Source organism: Phaethon aethereus, assembly GCF_964289735.1.
Source record: "Phaethon aethereus genome assembly, chromosome: 8".
Taxonomy (NCBI): domain Eukaryota; kingdom Metazoa; phylum Chordata; class Aves; order Phaethontiformes; family Phaethontidae; genus Phaethon; species Phaethon aethereus.
This window is the reverse complement of record NC_138584.1, coordinates 24393202-24416908: the sequence shown is the minus strand read 5'-3', so window position 1 is coordinate 24416908 and position 23707 is coordinate 24393202. Positions and strand designations below refer to the sequence as shown.

Genomic DNA, 23707 nt, shown 5'->3' with positions numbered 1-23707 from the left:
TCTGAGCTGATTTAGGCTGCTGTGTGTCATCTGCTTCTTCACTTTTTTTAATTAAATTTTATTCATGAAGAGAAAGAATTAGTGTTTTCTGAATGACAAGTTCTGGTAATAAAACAAGGTGATACTGCCCTGCTAAATAATGACCTCATAAAGGTTATGTGTATAAATGAACATATAATGAACATGTAAGTCAAGAATGCCACAAACAGCAGAAATGCCACACACCAAAGCTAAAGCATAGCTGGGTAACCTGCTGCAAAGAAATCTGTCACTTCACCTGTTCCCTCGTTTCTGTGTTTTGAAGTCATGACTGATTGATTTGCCATCTTGAAGGCAGTGCATGCAAGGATATGAACTTGTGCATCTCTGAAACAAGTGTTTAGTCCTGAGCATGAGTCTTCAAGTGACAGAAAGCTCATAGCAGACTGCAGCACAGTAATGTAAAGGCTAGTTTGGCTTGACACTCTTTCTGTCCATTGACTGCTTAATTTTCCTAAAGGAAAACATGACTCCCCTGTGGAGTTGACTCACAGGTTCTGTTGAGGACTTCTGTAAGGCTCCAGTCTCTTACCTGCTGTGTGTCTGCATTGCTACTGCTGATTTCAGCTCCTCCTACAATAAGAAAACTGGCTTTAAGTGTTAATTCAAGTCTTAATAGAAGTATGTTAGACATCTTAGGATACTGCTGATTCCTAAGGTTTCTAGATATGCTGACATGTAGCTGAGTGTTTTCATCATTGGTTAGTGCCTTAAAAGTTACTGTGTGGTGAAGAGGTGAAAGCTGAATGGAGTTGTTCAGCATATAAATGGTTGAAATGAATGGGGATTTTGGGAAGGTGTGCTGCATTGTAGTGGTTTGTGGCCACAACCAAATGTGTGCTGTGCATGTGGGGAGACAGTCAAGGACAACTGCAGTGCATGCAAGTGAAAGCGTTGGGGCTATATCTTTGTAAAGGCTGACCTGATTTCTCAATGTAAGTTTACTGGTCTAAACTTTTGTTCCCTGCTTGCTGCAGGCTGAGTAGAGCCACGGACATGGAGGATTAGGTAAAGTTATAGAGAGGAGAAAAATTGATGAGCTTCAGAAGTGTTCCTTGCAGGTAGGCACTGTCTTGAACTTGCATGTTATCTCCAGATGTGGATAATATCTTCTTATTTATACTCACAGTTGAGTATTTATTCCCCAAATTCTGGGATGTTTTGGCTTTTAAATCTGACATGAAGAAGGACAACTAGAGAAAGTCTGCACTAATGTGTATCAAAATACAGTGAGAAAAATTTATGAGAACCCATTCTTAGTAGTCCTGTTTGATACCTTAAGCAAAAATGTCACCCTCGCTGCCACCGTTTGTGTCCTGAAGAGAATCCCATGCTTACATCTCTGAGGAACTAATTTTGTCAGCTCATTGAATTGACCCAAAATTGAGATTAATAGTTATCAAAAAGTAAGAAGCAAGTGCTCTGCTGTTACTTGATCATTTTGTGCTTACTTGCTTAGCTGAGATTTTCACCAGTTACATTTTTTTTTTATGATTTCTGAGTATTGTTCATTAATGGAGTTATTTCATTGCTGAATGACAGCATATTTTTCCCCCCTGCTGTCGCTTCTAGCTTCGTTTTAAAAGGAGAGGTAATTCTTCTTGCCAGAAGTAGAACTGTTGTGCTATATGGTTTGTACTTCAAGAAATTCCTTCAGGGCTTCAGTTTGTATTTGATTTTTGGCTGGTTTGCAAGAATATATCATCCAATTGATCCAGTCACGTTTTTAATTGAAAACATACATAGTTTGTATACATTAAAAAAGGATCATTTGCATGTAGGAAGAGCCTATGAAAGTGTGTTTGAGAGTTCTTACCTGCACCTGGGCATAGAAAAAGTTTAGCAAATTATTTTGTGTGTATCCATTGTATATTTTTTTCTTTTTTATCAATGTACGGCAGAGGTCCAAAAACAAATAAAGCATACTATGCAGGCTAATTAAATCAATGCCTCTATGGAAGAACTTAGTTTCTGGAATTGCTCCTGTAAATCTGAGATGTAAACAAAAACCTAGTTATTTTTATATCGTTTCCCTTTGCCTCGTGTACGTGATTCTGGAAGTTGGAGAGTTATATGTTTATACCTCTTTTTATAGCAGAATATTTGCGTGGCTGAATTTTTATTGAAGCATAATTCCCAGTTTCCTTAAAACTGAGCAAGGCTACTGTACAGTGGGAACATACATTAATTTGAGTTGCTGTGAAAGGCTGTTCATTTCAAAGCTGTCAAGGCAGCAAATTGTCCTCAAGTGTTTCTTCATTAAAAGTTGTTTGCCACTTTTGTAGAAACAGCTGCACAGAAAGTAAATTGGGAGATTTTCCTGAAAGAAGGATGTGCAAAGAACAGCATTTAGGCCATAGGTTCTTACTGTCCCTCCTCCCCCTGCCCCTACCCACCCAGGGATGATGGAGGCACCACTGCATTTTATTCTGTTTCATTTCAGCTGCGTGCTGAGATGAGCAGTCTCCAGAGACTCCGTGTATCTGAGGTTGGCTTTAGTTTGTTCTTTCTTGCTTGGTTTATAGCTTCCTCATAGACCATAAGCTCATTGTGCTGATTCCTTTAAAATGTAGAATGCAAAGATAGTATCTGTCTTAAGAGTTTAGAGTCTAAATGCACTGTACAATTATGGATATGGCCCATGCTCCCATTACATGTGAAATTCCAGCTCTTCAGAATAAACCTATTTTCTAGTGAATTCCAATATAATAATAAAATCTACTATTTGTGATACTATTTTAATCAGACCCACTTCTTCTTTAGAAGTGCAAAAAATCCCTTTTATTTTTAATAGCAAATTATTTTGATAGCAGAGCCCAGAAGCGTGGGATTTTTAGAAGTTAACTAGCCTTTTAAGGCTTCCTGTTCATTTTGATTGTGCTTATTGCTTCTTACCTCTCTCTGATTTTTTTTTTTTTTTTTTTTTTTGGCTGTTCTCTGCAAAAGCAACCATCGTAGACTTGGCCCTTTTTTATATTACTAATATAGTCTAGAGGGTTAGCACAGGTCTTTATAGTTACAGATTATTTCTGATACATTTTTTCTTTATAAACTAAGGGCAGGACCGTACACGAAATCTCTGTTATTGTGTTTGTGCTTTGTACTCATGTACTTGTTGACTGTTTTACAAGCCAGTAACGTAGTAGCCACAGGCTAGGAAGCTTGCCCAGAAATCTGGCATATTTAATTAGTGCTAGTAAACAAGCAGAGTTTCAAATTTAATTTTTCCTTCTTTAATTCCTATAAACCTCAAGCCATTTAAAACTTAATTTTGACACTAGTTTCGTTTATGCAGTTGGATAATACTGAAACAGTCCACAACCACAGACGTAACAGTCCCAGTCTCTTCCAAGCAATAAGGGAATAGAAGTTGTTTTGTTTTAATAGTATTTGAGATTGCTGTAAACGATAATCTTCAGGTCATCCACTACCCATTTTCCTTTTCTTTCTGTTAGCCTAAATGTTTCAAGATGAGGAAATTGTCCTGCCATGGGTTTAGCCTTGTAATGGAGAAGGATTGGATTTGTTGCCTTTCTGGTCGTTGTACAGAGAGCTGCTCTAAGAGCAAATTATGGAGGCATCTGAACTCTGTCACTTGCCATAGCCAGTTTATTGCTTCTAGGCTGTGAGGTTTAACTTGCTACCCCAGGTGACATAAGCAACAAGAGGCAGAGGCATCAGTTGCTGTCTTCTCTCTTGCTTTTCAATACCAGCTTGTCATCAGTGGTGAAAATGGTTCTCTGACTACTGCTTTCACTAGGAGGGACCACCGAAGTCTAGATTAATGACATTTCTCCTATTTCGTTGCTGGAGCCACACAAGTAGTGTCTCCAGACAAGTAGTGTGCTGATGTCTTCTTATCATAGCAATAAAATGCTTGCTAATTTTGGGCAAAAACTGGGCTTTGTAACTACAGCTAAAAAAACAAATCAACTAAAAAAAATCAGTATTTAAATTATGAAAATACACAGATGAGCAGTGTCTTCTTAGCTGTCTAGACAGCTTTTCCTTCAAGAAAGTGGGGGGATTTGGTTTTGGTTTTGTTTTTTAATGAACAGTGACTGTCTCCTCCTTATAAAGGCAGCTCCCACCTACTGTATTAAGTGAGTTAGCATATGCTGTGCTGTGCAGAACAGCACTCTTGTTTGTGCAAAGTTTCTCAGTCAGCAGTAACCATCCCAGGGAGGTGAGTTAACCTACTGCTCAAAGTACCATCTCACTGCATTGAATTTGCCAGGATTTTCTTCTGTCTTCTGCAATATTCTAGTTGCCGTATTATCACTGTTCAAAAGGAGTGAAATTCCTCCATCCTAACCTTAAGCTGTTATTCAGGTCCTACTAATGAGTGAAAGATGAGAAAAGTTTTTGGAAATCCAGCTCTGTCCTCAGTGCAGTGTACGTTTTTGTTCAGTTGGGCTTAATGCTGTAGTGCTCCAACTTTAGCTTCGTCCTGAAAGCATTTTAGGTGTAAGCTCAGTTTCTTGTAGTAATATGATGCAGCAGCTTCTGTTATAGCCATTAACAAATCTGGAAATTTTAAATCATGAGTAATCTGGTCCAACCAGAAACTAATCCAGTGTGGTTGTAAACCACTGTAATTACTTGTTTAAAAAATGCAAATTTGGACTTTGGGTGGATGTTAAGCTGCTCTTGTGGTAACGATAGATTTTTCTGTGTCTTTTTTCCCCCTTTTTTTATCCCCGCTGATACTTACATTCATCATCCTATGGTATTTCTGATTGTGTTCTGTAAAATGCCAGCTATCTACTACAATAATTACTCATTAAATTATTTTGGTTTGAAAAGGCAAGAGATGTCTGCAAGTGGCTTCGGTCTGACTTCAGTTCTCATTTGGTTTTAAGTTCTACTGTCATTCTGCAAAAAGAATGATACGTTTTCTAATGTTAAGGCCTTGTTTTAATGCAGTTCTTACTTGATACTGTCAAAATATTAGCTGACAAATTAAATAGGTTCTTTTAAACTAGAAAAGAATGCAGGTATCTCTGCATTTCTTGTGTGAGGTACCTATCGCTTGGCGTATTTATTCACTGCAGAATTGGGCTGTATTCTAATGCTGATATTGTTCTGAGCCCTGATGGCTCTCCACGTCCTGAAATCTCATGTCTCAAGGTTGATGTTGCCTTAAGTCCAGGCTAGCATGTGTCTGAGGATATATCTGAATACATGGGCTGAGTCATGACCTCAGTGTAGCCAAGTCGGGAAACTGCTCTGTTTTTCTGTAGGGAAGCAGGATTCATCAAGTCTCACTGCTCATATCTTAGCATAGTATCCCCTAAAATACATTTTTCTTCTACGTACCCATTCAGCATTGCTGAGATGTGGAGCAGCCTGTGTCCTGCAAATCACAGCCAGGCTCCCTCTACAGTGGCAGCAGAGCCAAGTTTTCTGACCACTTTTAATTTCTGCCTGAGATGAAAGCTGTTTTCATTAATTGATTAAATATTTGACACTTAACAGTTGTTGGGGTCTTGTCAGGATGAAGTGTGATTACTGTGTTACGAAATACTAAAGTCTCCAGGTCTCAGTGGAGTTGAGATGCGAATAGGTATGACTGTAAAACCTTATCATGAATCAAAAGTGAGACAGAAGCAGTAGGTTCCAGGGGGAAATCAAAAGGAAACACAGGTCAAAGCAGCAGCTGAGGAAGCTACAGACCTTTTGAGGAGCAAGAGCTAAGTATAATTCAGCAGGTGAAGGAAATGAGCATTGCCAGATTTACTGCAGAGGACACCCTACATGGGCTGGATTTGGGTAGGTTTTGGTAATTTAAACCCTAACATTTGATTTTATACCACCCCCCGCCCCCACCCCACCCCTCCCCGCCTTTGGATTCAGAGCTCATGTCTTCTTACTTTCTAGACTGTAAGTGTTGGGGAGAGCCAGATGCCACTTTGTCTAACATGCAACATGTATTGTTCTTTTCTTTCTTCTCTTCTCTCTCTCTGTTCTTGCTTCTAACCCTAATGACCTGCTATCAGACTCTTTGTCAGGTTGTTCTAGTCACTAGTAAAACTCACCTCTACCTGAGAGGCACAGTAGGTCTTTGGAGCCTTATCAAGCAAGGCTGCAATCAGCCAGTTACGCTGCCGAGCACAGTTTTGTTTGCCTTTGAGTCTAGGCCAGTGACATAAAGAAATTGTGGCAGCCTTGCAGTGTTTAAGCTATATATTGCTGGTGACCTACAGCTTTGACCTAGTATTCAGTTTCACTGCTTCCCATGCATTTACTGTAATTATTTGATTTAAGAAAATATATCATATGTCTACTGCTTAGCCCTTTGGGAACTGGCATAGGAGGGATCAGCAGGAGCTGCTGTTCATCAGTAGCCTCTGTACAATCCTTCAGCTTCAGTTGTTTGCTTAAAACTTGTTCCTCTCGTGTTGTCATCCTTTCAGCTCTGGTGATTTTAGGGAACAATTATTTACTAAGGTGAATTTCCACAAAGCAGAAAGCAAAATGAGCTGAAAATTGGAAACTATTAGGGTTGCCAGGTGCAGATTTTTAGTTCGTCCTCCTTTAGCAAAGAAAGCATCTCGCAAAGCTTGATTAAATCTCTTAAATCACAGTTTAGCCCAGCATAAGAAAAATAAGCTCAAATACTAGATCTGAACCAAGTGACTAAGCCATGTCCCGTTGTATTGGAATTGAATTGGTTATAGTGCACAATAATCTACTTTATTGTCATCCTGGCCTTAACTGTAGCATAAGATGATTACATTGAATGTGTATAATAATAAGGCTTACACTTTGTATATACTGCTTTAAATATTTTGGCACACCATAGGAAGAACCTTTAACATGCAAGGCTTGATTAATCCTTTTCCTCTGTGTATAGAACAAGTAACTGCCAGAGCTCAAGGGTAAAACCTATTAATAATGTCTCTGGTACTCCCCGCCCTCCTTCGCAGTGTTTCTCTTCTGTTTACACCAAACTGCGGACTTATTATCATTTTGGTCCCTCTCTTGCTTTCCCAGTTTCTACATAACAATTCTATTCTAGCAGATTGAGTCTAGTATAAAAGTGTGTAGTATAAAATACTTGCACTTTCTCTGTATTTTCAGTGGGGGACAGGGAAAGAGAGAAAGGGGCAGGGGGGGTGTGGGAAGCCTGGCCCTGTCTTTATTTCCTACAGCTGTTAGCACTCAGCATGGCAGAAAAGACCCTTAAAACCAAATTTAGGGAAACGCTTTCCCCAGCAGCTGTCTGGCATGCTCCCAGGGGGATATGCATGCATCCAGCGACATAGCCGTGTACCCCCAGGGAGCGCTCTGTGGACTTGGGGTGGGTGAGGAATTACTGTTCTTATTTTCATATGGGGAAGCTGAAGCAGGGCAAAGAAAAACATTTTACTTAAGGTCATGGGATGAGTTGGCTGCGCAGCCATCAGCACCATCACTCTTGTGCGTCAAAGTCAAGAGGGATGTTGACGTTAAAGCATGGTGCCAAGGTAATGACTCTTTTCTATGGGAGGTCACACTGGCTTATTGTAAACCATTACTGACCCTGAACAAATATTAATCCTGAGTTCTGACTGCTAACCTGTTCTCTTTATACTAGGGAAAATTATTTAATCTTTGGCTTTCAATGAAAGTTGGTTCCTTTACGAAGAAGTTTTCAGCATGTTTTTTGTCAGAATTAGGCTCGTACTTTGTATAATAGTCTCATGGGTATATTAATAATATAACACAACAAAGAAAAATGGCATGCGGTGAAGGTTTTAAATGAAAAATATTTATTATTCAGAAGGCTTGCAAGCAACGTAGGTCATTAGATCAATAAAACACTTTCATTCATTTGGCAAGTACTTCCCATTCCTGATGCAGCGTCTCTCCAGAAGCAGCGGTGCGAGGATGGATGAGTGGGTAGGCACCAGAGCAGCTGATGTTAAGCTGCGAATGTGGCGTGTCCTCCCTTGCCAGGTCCTCAAGGACCAAAGTGCCTCTTACCCCCCGTCTTTGTAAATAAGGTAGTTACGAAACTGAAGGAAGGGAAACAGTGAAGAGGGGGTGCCTCTGAGGTGAAGAATGGAGGTCAGGGTCGGCCAGCTGGCACCCACTGCACGCTTTGTAGGACACCTTGTAGTAGCCTACGCTGTCTCGAAATCTTGGGTGATTGCTTTTCTGTGCCGCTTTCCTCTCCACACACAAGCGCTCTCGCATCACCGAGGTATTCCTCACAGCCAGAACTGAATGAATTTTCCCACCTGAGAAGCGACACCCTCCAGTTAAACTCTGCTCCCTTCTGTGAGGCCCCGCGGGTGGCGGGGGCCAGGCTGCTCCGCTGCGGCAGCTGCCGTTCAGCCCGGAGGTGGCAGCACTTCACCGGTGGGCAAAGGAGGCTGGGACACGGTGGGGACATTCATCCGGCTAAGTGCTTCTGCATCTCTTTAGCCAAAAGCCCTGTGTTTAAAAAAAAAAAAACAAAGAAAAAACAAACAAAAAAAAAACCCCAAACAAAAGAACCCCAAACACTTGAGGTCATAAGGTGTCTGGGATTTTTGAAGAGCCAACTTAACGGTGGTCTTTTATTATTAGTGAGTTTACAGCCAAGAGCTGTCCTGTAAATGAGCAATGTGATTTAGGGATTTTAATTTTTTTTTCCCTTTAAAAGTAGGAATGCTTGAGACATTAAAGGTGGTCTGGCAGCTTTTGCCCTGGGGCTTCTCTTCAGGTTAGTCTGTATGCTGGCCTTGTATCAACGTGAGAGCACCACCTCCATTGCAGACAATTGGGTCAGCAGCATGTGTTTGAACTGGATGGCACGCTTCTTCACACAAGAATACAGTACATAGTGTGGGGGATAGGAAGAATGCAGTAGACTGGCTACATGGACTATGTGAGCTACATGCCGTTAACTAGAAAAGAAATGAGTGTGGAATGCATAGTTTGCGCTTAGTGTGCTGTTACTTATTTACTTATTTTGGAGGGATGGGAAGGAAGATGAACTAATATCCTATAAGCCCATGGTGGGTGTAATTCAGATAACAGTTCAGGAGCCAGGTTGATAGCAGGTATGATTGGATTTTTATTGTGTCATTGCTTGGATTAGCGTTGGAGTACGGACAGCCTCAGGTCCTTGAGCTTGTTTAAAGACCTTCATATTTTCCGTCAACAGCTGTATGAAGTTAAAGGGAAAGAGGCCATGGGATTTTTCCTTCTCAGCTAGTTTATTTGTGAGGTGGTGAGGTTAATGTGGCAATATCCCATGCTTAGTAGAGAGGCTTTTTGGCTTTAAGCATTGTGTGTGCTCCCTTCAGATTTATGATTTTGACCCCAGTCTGGCATTATCAGACTGTCAGTGGGAGTGCGGGGCTGGTTTGAACCTCCAGCTCTTGGTGGTAATCTCTCTTAATTAGTTTACAGTTGAAACAATTGTCCGTCTTTTTGCCTTTAAACAAGGGAAGTTTGCTCTATCAGCGGTTGATTTCCCTGAGGGAGGAAATCCTGAGAGAGGTTATCAGGGAGAGAAAAGCTTCGGGCTCCACTTTCAAAGCGATGCCATGTACGAAGAATGCATCAATCCTGTTAGTACTGCTTATTATTTCACAATGGCGTGTCAGGAATTACGGGCACAGACCTTTCTAAGGACTCTTGCAAACCTTTATGCACCCTCATCCCGAGTCAGGATTTTGTGGAATTATGTGCTAATAAAAGCTAATTTTACACATTAAATTGCATTCTTTGAAATTGCTCTTTTAATTGCTGATCTTTCCCCGACTTCTCCACAGATCTCTCTCTCGATTTTCTGCCAGGGAGCCCTCCATGCCTCATCATTAGGGCTAAAATCTGCCATCACTTAACATAACATACAGAGCTTACAACTGGGAGCAGCCCCCTCCCTTGCATGGGAGCACAGACAATAATAGACACTATAGTGTCAGCGCCAATGGGAGTTTTACAATGTATCTTAATGACTTGTGCTTGATTACCTTTGCTAGATTGAACCAAAGTTCATTTAGTAATTGGTATGATTCTTAGAGGATTCACATTTGACATTCCTCGCTCATTAAAGAGCTCCAACAATGGCTATTATAACTTTCATCTCAACAGTGACCCTCTCAGATATATAACCTGTCTTTCTCTTGATAAACCCCCCAACCCGGCATTCATTAACACTTAACCATCTGCAGCCAGCCCTTCCTAGTAACTTCTCCCTTGCTTTGATGATATAATTAAAAGCCTTCTGTATTATCTCCCTCAGAGTGATAAGTCTAGGTGTGTCAGCTCTCGGCACATGCATTGTTTGTTATTCGATTCTCTCTGTATCAGCTGTTCCTCATGACGGGCTCATTTTTCATATGTTGTAAAGATTAGCTGATGGAATGGGAGATCAGAGGTAAGAGAAGGGAGTGGGGCTTTCGATATTGGTAACCAGATGCTCATTTGAAATGGTGATGGAGTTTGCTGTTATCTGTTAGATTATTTGGCTCCCTTGCTTTTACCTGAAGATAAACTGGTTTAAGCACTAGTCAATGAAAATGAGCATCATCTTATAGTGGCTTGTTATGATAGAGTGCTCTTATCAGTCTGGTTTAGTGTGGCTATTCTCTCCTGGAGTCTGGTTTACAGAAATCACAGCTTTGTTTATGCATGTGCCCAGACTTGCCTGTTTGACCTTTGAAGCTGTGATTATAATATTAATCTATGGAACTATTCTGTTGCAAATCACTTAGGTGGTCTGTATTTCAGAGGATTTTCACTGTGGGACCTCCCTCTTGTCCAGCATGATGTTCTGTTATTGTTAGTATATTCTACATTGAAAGCTACTCAGAGTGGCGTTTCAGTACATTTTGTCATCTGGCCGTTTGTTTTGGCTTTTTGTGTGTGTGTGATGGAGCTGCAGCTAGGATAGCACTGTGCTACTGTCTGTCCACTTGAACTGATTTTTTATAACTTTTTCTGTAGCTAAGCAACTCTGTTATAAACTTGGTACAATACTGGCGTGCAGATACAAACTTCAGCCCACAAATCCTCAGTATCCTGCAGTGTAGCTAAATAGCGCTATTCCAGTTTGCAGGTGGGGAAACTGGATATGTGAAAGCCACACAGACACTGGCAACAGAACCAGCCTATACAGAGGAGTTCCTGTTTTACACTCCTCTGCTTGATGTCTAACCCTTGCAGCCTTCCCCTGCCTTGTGTTTAAGGGGGGTTACGATAGATCTTGAATAGAGAGAGAAGAACCTGGCATTCTGGCACTAGAGGAACTGTGTCCTATTTGTCATCTTCAAGTTAAGAATTGTTTTTTTCCTCCTATTTTTCCATCTTCTGCCCATGTTGCATCCACTTCTGGGTTTTGTTTTTTTTTTTTTGCATGTTTCTTGCCTTGTTCCATTGTTTTGTTTGTTTTCCCAGCTTTCCTTCCTGCTCAATTTCTTTCCATTTGTCTCTTTCACTCATTTCAATAAACTATTATATTCATTATATAAATACAAGGGAGCTCTTTTTCTTAGAGAAGATATGAAAATTCTCCCTCTCTCTTAAATACACAAAATGTGGAAACCATCCTCAGGATGCAGAGCAGGAGAGAATCTGCTGACTTCCAAATGCCAGACCTCACTGAAATTAGTGGATTCCCTATCCTCTTTGCATAAGGAACATTGCTATTTGGGCTGACTTCCACAGCAACATCTGGGCCACTGATAACATCAGTACTGGAGCATTGCTAGGTGAGCTCATGTTTTGTTAATGAAGTAATCTAAAAGTGCATATATCACTTTTTAGTACCACATACTTTACTGCAAAGTGTCATACTACTATTATAGAAGCTTTCCATTGCAATTGGGACTTAAAGAATTTTGTTATAGTTTATAATATGCTTAGCTTGAATTGAATGGCATGTTTGAGAAATGCCACCTAAATTACAAAATTGTAAGACTTAAATACTTTGGTGGTTCAATGCATTAATTGAGAAATACACTGAAAAATGGTTTGCTAGAACACCTGATATTCTTGGTAGCACTGATGTTACTAAATATTTGGTGTGCTAGTATTGGTTTACTACATATATATGTATATATGCACCCAAGTTGTGAGTGATACCTGTGCTGAGCTAACAAAATAAGTGATCATCATCACAAACATCTGACTTCAGGGTGTTATGGAATACGCGAAAAAAGATTGGATGGAATATACTGATAAGATATGTTCATTCAAACTTCATTATGAAATCCAGTCCTCAAAGGAGGAAAAATGAAAACAGAGACAATTTCAGGTGTGGATTGAAATTTCTCTCCTTGACAGCCTCTGGACTGTAAGTGCAGTTACAGGTCACTTGAACAGCCCAGAGTAGTCCCTGACTGTTGTGTTTTGTCTTTTTTAAATTGCAAGCTAAATATTCTTGTGGCTTTTCTGTCCTGAGAACAAATGGTGAGTGTTCAGACAGCCAGAACACTCTTAAATGAGGCTATGGGTGTGTAGAAGGGGAAGTCATATCAGCATAAAATATCTAACTGCTTTGAGACAGGCTGCAAAAAGGGTTTCCATTAAGAGCAGAGAATGCATAAAGAGAAGCAATAGAAGTAATCGATGAGTCTGATTTAAAACTTTGTTCTTAAAATATTGAAACTATTGGAGATTTCTGAGTTTCTGAAATATTAACCTGCCAGTGGTCTGAAAGCGAAGACTTCCCTGTTTGCCATTGTTTGGCTAATGGTGAGAGGGAGTTTTACTGATCTTTTCAATCTTACTGGGCAGGATAGGCAAACATTTTGTAACTGAGCTGTGGCAGTCATTTGTAATATGTAGTGTAGGAAAGGTGAGCAGACCCCATCTTCTCCTATTTCCCTCCAGGAAGTGTTGGAAAAAATACAGTAGTGTCGTGTTTGCTAGCAGAACATGCACAGCCTTGCATATTAAAGCAGGCACTTAGCCAGAAGCTTTGAATTATTGTACCCTGACATTACCCACTGTAACTTTTAGCACTCTGGGCCCATTACTTTGGCTTCCTGCCCAGTAATGTGCAATTTCCACTTACATAAGAAGATGTAGCAGGAGTAATGACTCCTTGGAGGAGGTGTTTTCTTTCACAGCAAATCAGCCCAGGGCCAGCAGGTGTAAGTTTATAGACACAGTCTAATAATGGCAGCCTGCACTGTTCTCCTCTGTAAATCCAGTAGATGGAAAGGAACAGATCTGCCTTTGCATGCTTTTCACTCTCCAACAACTTAATTGCAAAGTCAAGCACTTGTAAATGGCCATGCAAAGCTCCATGATTTTCCTTTTTTTTTTTTTCTTTTTAGGCACCCCCGAATGCACATCAGAACAGGGCTGATGGATGCCCACCTCTACTGTCTGAAGAAATATGTGGTTGACTTCCTTGTAGAAAACAAGTAAGAAACCAAGCAATACATAAAGTAGTAGCAGGTGTTTGCATTGGCATATGGTTTGTACCAGAGCTTTTAAAGGAAGATTTGTTTCATTAAATTGGCTAGCATAAAATAGAAATGTAAACAAAACCAGTTTTCAAAATGCTTTAACTACACTAAAAAGAATGCCAAGCATTATGGCTGAGGTTCTTTATTCAGACCTCTTTAAAAAAAAATAAGCTAATAACATCATAAGTGAAAGCTAAAGTTTTTGCCTCTTTTCTGCATCCCTTGTTTTCCTAATGTATCTGTGCTTTTTGCTGCTCATTTCACCAGGGCTCCCCCATTGTTAGGGCTGTGAATACATTTATGACCTTTGATTTCCCCCACCACAGTCTGTTTTGGCCTTTGCAATCACCTTTTCTCTCCCCCTTCACATCTACCACCACTGCAGGTGGGCTATCTCTGTAGCATCCTATGCTTTTAGCTTGTGATGTTCCTCTGTCAAAACTCTGAGACCACCCACTGAGAGTAAGAAAAACATCCATTTATGGAAGTGGAGAAGGATCTTAGCTATAATATTTCATGAAACAGACAAAAAAACCCCTGTTTATCTTTAAAAAACAAACAGATGAACACCCTCCCCTCACAGTAAGTAGTTCAGTTTTGGAATGATGTCCTGTTCCTAGACTTTTTGTAGTGCTCTCATGCCCATTACATATATTGAATGCTCGCTGAGTTCTCAAGAGTTTGTCTCCCCTTTTAAGTAAGATGAAAGATAAAGGAGCTAAGTGTTGTGTTCATAGTGGTTTTTCTTAGCAGATAAACTGACATGTGAAAAAACATGGGGGTGGGGGAATCTGTGTTAGTCCTGACCATGTACAAATCTGGTGATGCAGTTGGATACACAATTGAAGGAGCTTTTCCAGAATAAGGTTCTGTGAGTGAGTTAAAATTAAGTGGAAAATCTGTGTTAACCCCCAGGGCAATTTCTTACCATGCATAAGAATAAAGCTTATCCAATACTTTGACTGGCACATGGGGGCATTGCACGAGTCTTTTTTAGTTCCCATTTGTGTATGGGAACGTGTCTGAAAGGTGAGAAGGCTTCAGGAGCAGCAGATGCTTTCAATCTGGAATAATCCATTTATTCAGTGTATTTTAGAAAGTCCGTGAGAGTTTGGACTTCTTGTATTTCCTGTGGTAGCGTGAAGCAGTGTTTACACCTTTCTTTTGTCATAATACAACATGTAGGACTCATTTCTTGAAATCCTAACCATCTAGTTTGCTGGGATTAGATATTTCTGGAATATTGGACATTTCACACATTTGGTTCTTTTTCCCTGGTATTTCATGCTGTTTTGAATTTAGATCATTAGGTCTGTGGGACAAGGACGGTCTTTGTCAGACATGCCACAGTGCGTGACACAATGAGGCCTCTAAGTGTAAATAGTGGTAACTTCAGTTTTCAAGGCTTTATGCTATTTCCATTGAAACTGGTGAGATCTTTGGTTTTGTCAGTGGCGGAATTTTACCTTGTATTAAACAAAGTCAGCAGAGTGAAATCCTGCTCTGAACTTCTGCAGTTGCCCCCAGGTCCCCCTAGAACAAGTCTACTGACTGCTTGCAAGTATGACCAATTGGGGTTTTTTTGTTTTCTGTAGAGAGGTCATTCTCTGTCTTCACTATTTTATGAAGCTGTGTTTCTTTTCTGTGACACTTCCATGACACATAGACAATTACAGCAGCTAGACAGCGTTTCTTAAGACCTGATAGCAACATCTGGCTTACTAATGGCAGGTAGCTGCTTCATTCTCTTTATTACACACATGCTGCTTATTCAGTCAATTGAGAGTCAATTGCAAGTAATGTGCTTAACTGGCAAATCTGGGGAATGGGACTTTTGCCATAATAGAGTAATTGCCATAATAGAGGAGTAACTTGTGCTTTCAGGCTCCTGGCATTGGTGGGTGTTTGCAGCTTGAATTTTTCATCTCTGAGGAAAGGGAAGACAGTGCATACCCAACGACCTTTCCATGTTTGGCAGCAATACGCCAGGACTTTTGAAGGACCCTGTGGAATATTTTTACCTCAAAAGTACCGACATCTACATAATTGTTTGAGTTTAAGGATTCTTTTTAATACTTTGTTTTTTAGTCGAGAGAGAACCTACAGTAAGATTTTTGCCTCTCTGCAATTCTGCACCAGGACTGGAGAAGCTCAGATGCCTTGTTTAAGTTCTATGTGTTTAAAACTAACAGCAGGGACTGAAACGAACAGTGAAGCTCTTGTGCGGTGCCAGGAAGTACTGACACAGTGTACTTCCTCAATATTACAATATTTACATTGTGTTAATATTTTAACAGTGAGGTTTGATGGCAGGCAGAACACCTTTTTTCATTGTTTGTAGCTCAGTGAAGCATTTACATTTTTTTCTAATTTTATTTTGACAAGAGTAGAAAAGATGTTGCCCAGCAGTAAAAAATTCAGATCCTATGACTGGCTGTAGCTCACTCTTTGCAGAGGAAAATTATGATTACTTCCAGGTCAAAGAATTACATGACAAATAATGTGGTTATGTATGTGGGATCTGTTGCTCCAAATGGGATAAAAGCCCAGTGTAGTCACAGCTTAGCTGCAAAGATGTGACAAGAACAAGCTCTCCCCAAGTGAACATAGTTTGTATACAGCTGCACCTGTAAGGGTAAATTGCATTCCTCTGCTTTGATCAGATTAATATATGTATTGCATGTAAAGTCCAAAATCACTAGCAACTAATATGAAAACAGGGAAAAGAGAACGTGAAATGGCTAAACCTTTGTTTTGTCTAAGTATATGAATCTTGCTTTAAGATTTGGGACAACTTTGTTGTATGACATCTCTGGAAAAAGGCTGAATTTATTGTTCAGCTCCAGAATGGAGTTGTGATACCAAGGTTTTATTATCAGCTTGGCCACTGTCTTGCTTTGTGGTACTAGACAGGTCCCTTAATTTTTCTATGCACGTGTTTCCTCTTCTGGGTGGGATTGTTTGAAGAATAATCAGTAGTTGTTTGGCAGCAGTGAGATTCTACTACAGGGGATGTTCGGAGATGTCAACATACTCTTTAGTAGTCTGTAACTTACTTCATAGTCCTTTAATACATTTTTATGAACTATTTTAAAAGGACTGAATAATAGATTCTCCTGCCTGAAGTTTTATTGCATTATAGCAAACCAAACAAATTTTTGAGTTTTAAAAAGGAGAAATTGCTTGTGCCTTTGAATAAAAGTCAGAGGAAATTGTATGTTTATTAGAACCTCCTCAAATATATATGTCCAGATAAAAATAAAAAATATCACGCCCCTAATGTTGTTTAAACCTGGGGAATTTATTTTTCGGGGAATGAAACTGCTTTCTCTTTCCTCTCCTAGGAGGAAAAAATTCATTTTGGCAGTTAAAATCCCCATCTCCATCTATCTCTCATCCACTAGTTCAACACTGCATCTTAGTGAAATTGAGTCTTCAAGGGTACGACAGCCCTACCCTGTCTGAATCTACCAAGGTCAAACGCTTGTGGTTCCACAGGGACTTGGGAAACAGCTGAAGAAATTCTTGCCCCTAACAGTTTGTTATTCCCTGCAGCTGGAATTTTAGTCCTTCCCTTCTCTCCACACTTTTGCATCACTGGGAGAGGTTGATCATCTGAGTCCTTCCTAGTCAGCTCCAGGCTGAGCAGGGTGCACGGGCAGTCTCTGCCCAGGGTGCCAGTAGGAGCACTCAGAACTCTACCCTGGGGCGGACATCTTCATCCCTGCATGCGCAATGAATACCCGGTGCTGACAACTCCTGGGTCTGTTCCCGCTACACTCACAAGGGGTCACGGACCATACCCTGCTACCAACTGGATTTATCCCACCTAAGCAGGGACTGTGACCTCAATGTGAACAAGCTTGCTTGGGCTGAATTTTCTGCTGATTATAACTGTCCCTGGGGTTTTTTTCTGCAGAGACCTTTGATTCTTCCCCAGGTTCCTTTCTGCATCAATAAAGTTGAGTTGCTGAGGTTACTCTTGGTTGGTAGATGTACCGAGTCTGCTGAATTGTATCACATCTTTGTATGGGAGGGAGGTCAGTTAAAAATCTGATCTCCTTGTATTCAGGCAAGAGCTTTCCTTTCCTAATAATTACCTTTTTCAGAATAAAGCTAACCTGAGGATCTTATAGGTGCTGCACTTTGCGGCGTGGGGAAGACAGGCGAGCACAGGCTGTGCGTGTTGCAGGAACTGCTCTGCCAGCACAGGGCTGGGATAGTTGAAGGTGAACACCTGCACCACATGATGAACTGCACAATATTGCTTTTCTTAAAACGATCATTACATGAGCTGAGCCAGCAGGCTAGACAGAAGCAGAGGCCTTGGCTGGCTGGGGGCACGACTCCACCCCACAGCTGGCGGGCCTCACACCCCTGGGGCCCTGGGGTGGCAGCCAGCACAGTAGCCAGTCCCTTTTTTGGCACTCTCCTGAGTGCTAGGTTGGAATCCTGCCTTGCTGCTGCATTCAGGGCAGATGGAAGAAGAGAGTCCTTATTCCTTTTCCCCCGTGAACTCCATCTGTAGTGGAGGGCAGGATCTAGGGCTGTGCTTTGTGAGCCCGGCGTGTTGCACGGGCATGCGCTGATATTTCTTTACTGTGAGCTGACAGTTTGCTTGCTATCAATCCCAGCAAAGCTGCTAGCAGAAGAAATGTGATCAAAGTGAAATTGCATGGTAGTTTGTGTTCTGTTTTTCCAGAAGATTTCTAAAGCTCTAGCCTGGTGAAATAAGATACCTGATTTGGGGGAGCGTGAGGGGGGAGATCAGTATAAAGCAACCCCGTCCCCTGTAAAGTTTTTAACATGGAATGTTCAGCCTTGCTTTGGAAATTTAAGTGTTGAAGGTGGGTGTCTCTCTCTCTATATATATCCTGTCTATATGCTTAAAAGCATATATGTATTATGCATTTATAATACATGTGTGCATGAATGGTATTGTGCCCACGGTCATTTGTGGAGGTACAGATGACAACATTTGGTTTATGTGTAAGGATTTCATCCTGCTCACAGCTGAAACCTGTATGATGAAACCTGACACGTGAGGATTGCTATTTTCACCTCTCATAGAGGAAGACCAGAAAATCAGAGGCCAAATCGAGGCTGCCTAAAACAAAGCAGTATGTGGTCCAACTTAGTAAGTTCAGCACTTGGCAGTTAGGAAGTGCCACAGCTGAAGCTCCCTGTGCAACCTTGTGCTTCTCTATGTGCCACACATTACAGTACAGTCTCCAGTTATGTGACCCTGTACGCTTTTTTTCCTTTGTGACCATTGCTTCAGTCGTTGCCTGAGATTCTCCACTGAAGGAGATACTGCTCAACATTGTATGTAATTTCTGTAGTTCAGGTGAAGGCCACCAGCCTTACTTGCTGCTTGCTGTTTAAACCCTGTTCTGAAGATAAAGTAAATACTTTCCCTTTGGATTCTTGGTGCTCATCACTGAGACTATACTGCTCTGCACACGTGTCATTAACTGTCTTTCCAGCACCCCTATTAGTGAAGTATTGGTTCTTCCTCATTCTGAAAGGGGGAAACTAAGGCACACAACAGTTGAAATTTGAAGCATCTTTAAGTATGCCATTTTTCAGTCCTTAATGTTATACAGAGCTCTTCATGTTGAAAGATTCTTTTCCATTGATGATAGTTGTCACAGGGTGACACTGATCAAATCAAAAGCACATGATCAGTGGCAACCTGTAGAAATTAGATTTACATTCTGCATTCAGCAGCATCTGTGAACTCCTCTGACAGAAGGGAATTAAAAAAAATAATCAGGTCTTCAAGCATCATTCATTTGCCTTAAATACTAGCAGTTCTTTTCTCCTCTCGCAGTCCTCTGCCTTGTACATTTAACACACATGTTCTAACAAATGAGGCAGGCATTCTTCTGCCTCATTACACAACCTTGATTCATCCCCAGGGTATAGTCCATCTTTGCATTGGGTGAAGAAGAGATTGAGATTGCGAAGACAGGAAAAGTAGGTGAGTGTGTTTTTTAAGGATTGTGTCACAGTGTGTACACATGAGGTCTCAGTTAAGGTATAAGCGACATAGTTCTAGCTTTTCTTAATCTGAGTGCCCAAACTGTTACCCTGATGTTCATTTAAAAATGTGTGTCTGTGTAATATATATATATATATGACACTTTTAGAATTAATCAGTGAGGCTACTGTGACTCCTGCTAATGGAGTAGCTGTTACCAACATAGATTTATCACCTTTCAGGTCGGCCACCAGAAGGAGATAGGATGCCTTAAACTTCAAAGAATATCCAGCTCAGCCTTTCTAACTTTGGCCTGGAGCATACTCTGTTACTCTGTGGAGTAGTGCGTGAGTAGTCTAGTCACCTTGCAGGAACAGAGAGAGAATGGGGCATGCCAAATGTAGGAGGACTCAAAACATCTAGCTGCAAAACACGTCTCTTCCAAGAATGTGCAACAGTGGGTTTTCAGACTTAGTTCATGTAGTAGGGACACTTTTTATGTTTACAAATGGCAAGGTGACCTTGTGCCAAATTGCAAGCATAGAAGTGGAAGAACACTTGAGCAGTTGAAATATTTCTAACATGGACGAAACAAAGTATTTTTCCACAATTTTGCTCTTGGAAATAGCTGAGATATTTTTGATGAAGCTATCCAAAAAAATCAGCTTCAGGCAAACACCTGGCATGGGTAATTTCAGCCAAAACAGTTAAACTTTGGCAAAGTTTACAAACAGATGAAGGCAGAAACTTACAATAGGAAATGCTGGGCACCCCAATGTAACACCTGTGAAAGCTAGTCAGCTGAGCTTTTCTGAAGGCAGATGCTACTCTATGTTTGCTCAGATGTTACGGCTTCTCTGTTATGCACCAGAGTGGCAATTGCATTTTTTAACATAAGGAGATCTTTGGACTTTATTTCAAAACTACATCCCCCCATCCATATATATATATATAGTTGACTGTTAGCACACGTCTTCCTCTTCTATATTAGAACATATTACATGCTTCTGTGGTGTCCTTCCCCTTTTTTTTCCCCCCCTCTTCCTCCTAAAAGCAAGGTAAAATTTTTATTGTGTTTAGTAATGTGTTTTGCAAATTGCCATTTTGTCCTGAATCAATTACTTCTAAATTGCTGGGTGTAAAAGCCACAGTTTCCCTTGTACAGTCACCTGGGAGCTGGGCAGCTCGGTGGCCAGAAGGAATGATGTGTGGTACTGGAAAGGCAGGAATGATAAACAGCCGCGCTGTGGTCACTTCAAAAGGTCTGAGTGAGCATTCGCAGTGCCTTGTCCTGGGAACGCTGAGCGCTAACCTCTTGCTTGCCACCAGGAAGATCCACTTTCCCTGGGGAGCCCTCCTCTCGGGGTGCACCCTGCTAGAGGCTGAGCTGGAGCTAAGGAAACAAATCAGCTCTTTTGCAGTTTTTCCAGCACTTGGCAAGCTGCCTGCCAGAATTCACCAGTAGAGAAACTCTGCAAATTTGCAATAAGCTTTATAGCCAAAGTCAGTATGATCTGTTTGCAAAGTTACACACTTTTTTTTTTTTTTAACTGCTGAAATAAATAAGAGCAAATTGTGTGAGGTCATAATGCTCTGCATTTCCAAACTGCTTCAGCTGCAATCCCAGAGCAAGCTTCTCTTCTCAGCTCCCCTCTTCTGTGTCCAGAAAGCCTCCACTGGGCCAGCACTAGGAGGGGAGAGCAAGGTTTGCCGTCTCAGTGCTCTGTATTCTGAGATCTTCTGGCCATGAGAAGAGCTGCAGTGGAGCCATCCTTCTCCTCCCCGATAAATGGCAGGGGCAGTATGAGATATTTGAAAACTGGAGGTGCGAGTGACTGGCTCTGAAGCTGCTGCTGGGATGGCTGTGTGCTGTGCTGTACACAAAGGCCCCTGCAGGTTTATATTAAGGTGCTGCCCAGACTAAACCAGTGCATTTTTTCTTTTTCCCCTCTAAATGCCTTTTTATCATTCAGGCTGTCACCTGTGTTTCCTGGCAAGGGCTGCTGGCTGGGGGAGGTCTGGCAGAGCTGAACACCCAGCTTGGTGGTCTTTGTGTGGCTGCCTGAAAGATGGCTTAAAACAGAACCTGCTCTGTGAATACCTGTGAGTTAACATGTGTCAGCCGTGTGGCTGGAAGGTTTCTCCTTTGCTTAAAGAGAGGTTTTATAATGAATACTTTCCTTGTGATTAAAAGGGGTAAATAAACAAATAGCTCCTGCAGGAAGTATACTGTGTGAAGACGGGGCAAATAGATTGTAGCTTTCCAAACAAGGAAAAGAAAAAAAGGGCGGGGGGGGGAACCCAAAACCTACCAAACTCAAGCTCCTCCCTAGTGCATTTAATCTATTAGAATGAGAAATGGCAATTTATCTTTCCCATTTCCTTTCCTTGTCAAACATATCCAGCTGTTGGAGCTTTCTCTGCTCCTTACTAGAAATGCCAAGACTTAAAATTTGTTCATGTCCTCTTCCTCCAGAGTATCATTACCATTATCATCTTTCCATCATACCAATCAAGCTCACTCCTGAAACCTCAGGGGGAAAAAACCTAATGATGCAAATCAGATTTAAACAAATTACAATTTTCAGCAAATCACATCTGTAATAAATACAACTCCTTTTCCTGTTTGCGGACTACCTGGGAGCAGACATGTCTTTGGATGTGCTGAATTGACGCTGATTAACTTCCTGAAAAACTGCAAATCTTTCTTTATGAGACCACGATATGCCATAGTGGCCACATGCTTGAGATACTCGAAGCGTGGTTGGTGACAGCACAGTATTCTGTGCATGCAAGCTGCTCCTAGTGCAAATTTTTGTAAAGCAAATGTTAGAAGTTGTTAATTTTGTCCTCTAACTGTAATTTACAGCATCAGATAATGACCCTTTGGATTCCCTATGAAAAGTGAACGTAGGGAGGACATGAAAAAGGTCATTCAAATGTCAATGCAAATATTACAGAACCATAAAAAAATATAGGTTGGGGAGGAACCACTACCAGTCTCTAGTCCAACCTCCTGCTCAAAGTAGGGATAGCTTTTGTGTTGCTCAGGGTTGGTTTTTTTGTATGTTTGGTTGGGTTTTTTTTGCAGTTGACTTTTGAAAATCTCCAAGGATGGAGCCTGGGCCTTGTCCCAGGACTGTACCACTCACTGAAAAGTTGTTTTCTTTATGTCCCAACTGGAATTTCCCTTGTTGCAGTTTGTGCCCATTGCCTCTTGCCCTTTTACTGTGCACCTCTTGGAAAAGTCTGGCTGCCTTCTATCACTTCACTTTTGGTAGTGGAAAACTGTAATCAGATCCCCCTGCAGCCTTCTCTTCTCCAGGCTGAACAAACCCAGCTCCCCCAGCTTCTCCTCCTGCGTCATGTGCTCCTGGCCCTCTTGGTGGCCTCAGCTGGGCTTGCTCTGATCTGATAATAAACATTAAAAATTGTTAACTATTTTTTCCACTGTTTCATGCAGTTTCCTTGGTTAGCCTTCAGTCAAATTGACTTTTGTCTTCATATGAGATGTGGATTTTGAACCAAGGAGAAATCATGATGCTTTTATCCATCTATGTGTGCCTTTTTTTCGCACTTAAATCAGTGCCAGTTGGACAGTATCATCCTAAGCATTTTTCATCAGTGCAGTACATTTTCTTCCACACAGCACTACCTGCATGTGAGATAATGATTATCTTACCTTGCTGGACACTTTCCTGTGAAGATACAGTCCTTATATGTGATATCACGGCGTATTTCTCTTGCAGTGGAAAACATAATTCTCCTATATTTTCTATTCAGGTGATTTGAATTTCTCCCCAAGATTGTGAAACTTTCAAGAATTTTCAAGATAAATGTTTCCTTTCTTCCCCTCTCTTTTACTTCTAAATCTCTTCTCTTCCAGACCACTTCAGTCACTGACTGATCCCTGAAATGCTGAGAGTCCCCTCTTGCTCACAAGTTGAATTTTGGGGAAAGAGAGAAAATAGTGATTGTTTCCCTACTATTCTACTTCTTGTAGTTTTTGTACTCTAGGTATTATTTCAAACACAAGTTTCATTGTGCCTTAGCCAGTCAAATGAAACATGAACAATAATAAAGATATCTGTAACACTGTTGCTGACTCTATTACTGCACTGAATTATTGTGATGGGAGACTTTTAACTTCCTGCATATAGATGGGAGAAGAAATGCTACTAATGATGATAGGGAACAGATGCCTGAATAGAGTAGCTAAGAGGTATCTTCATTAAGACAGTAAATCATCAATAGATAACAACATTTTAAGTTCCATTTTGAAAGCGGT

At 41.0% G+C, this 23707-nt stretch overlaps 1 protein-coding gene across 1 annotated transcript in view; it reads left to right on the top strand.

Moving 5' to 3' along the window:
- Positions 1-23707, top strand: part of EIF2B3 (eukaryotic translation initiation factor 2B subunit gamma) — a gene marked incomplete at both ends in the record, with an annotated part of 102100 nt that overhangs the window by 38577 nt on the left and 39816 nt on the right. The window contains one exon of the mRNA XM_082002712.1: positions 13302-13391. Within this exon, the coding sequence (XP_081858838.1) occupies positions 13302-13391 (90 nt within the window). The remainder of the gene's footprint in view (positions 1-13301; positions 13392-23707) is intronic.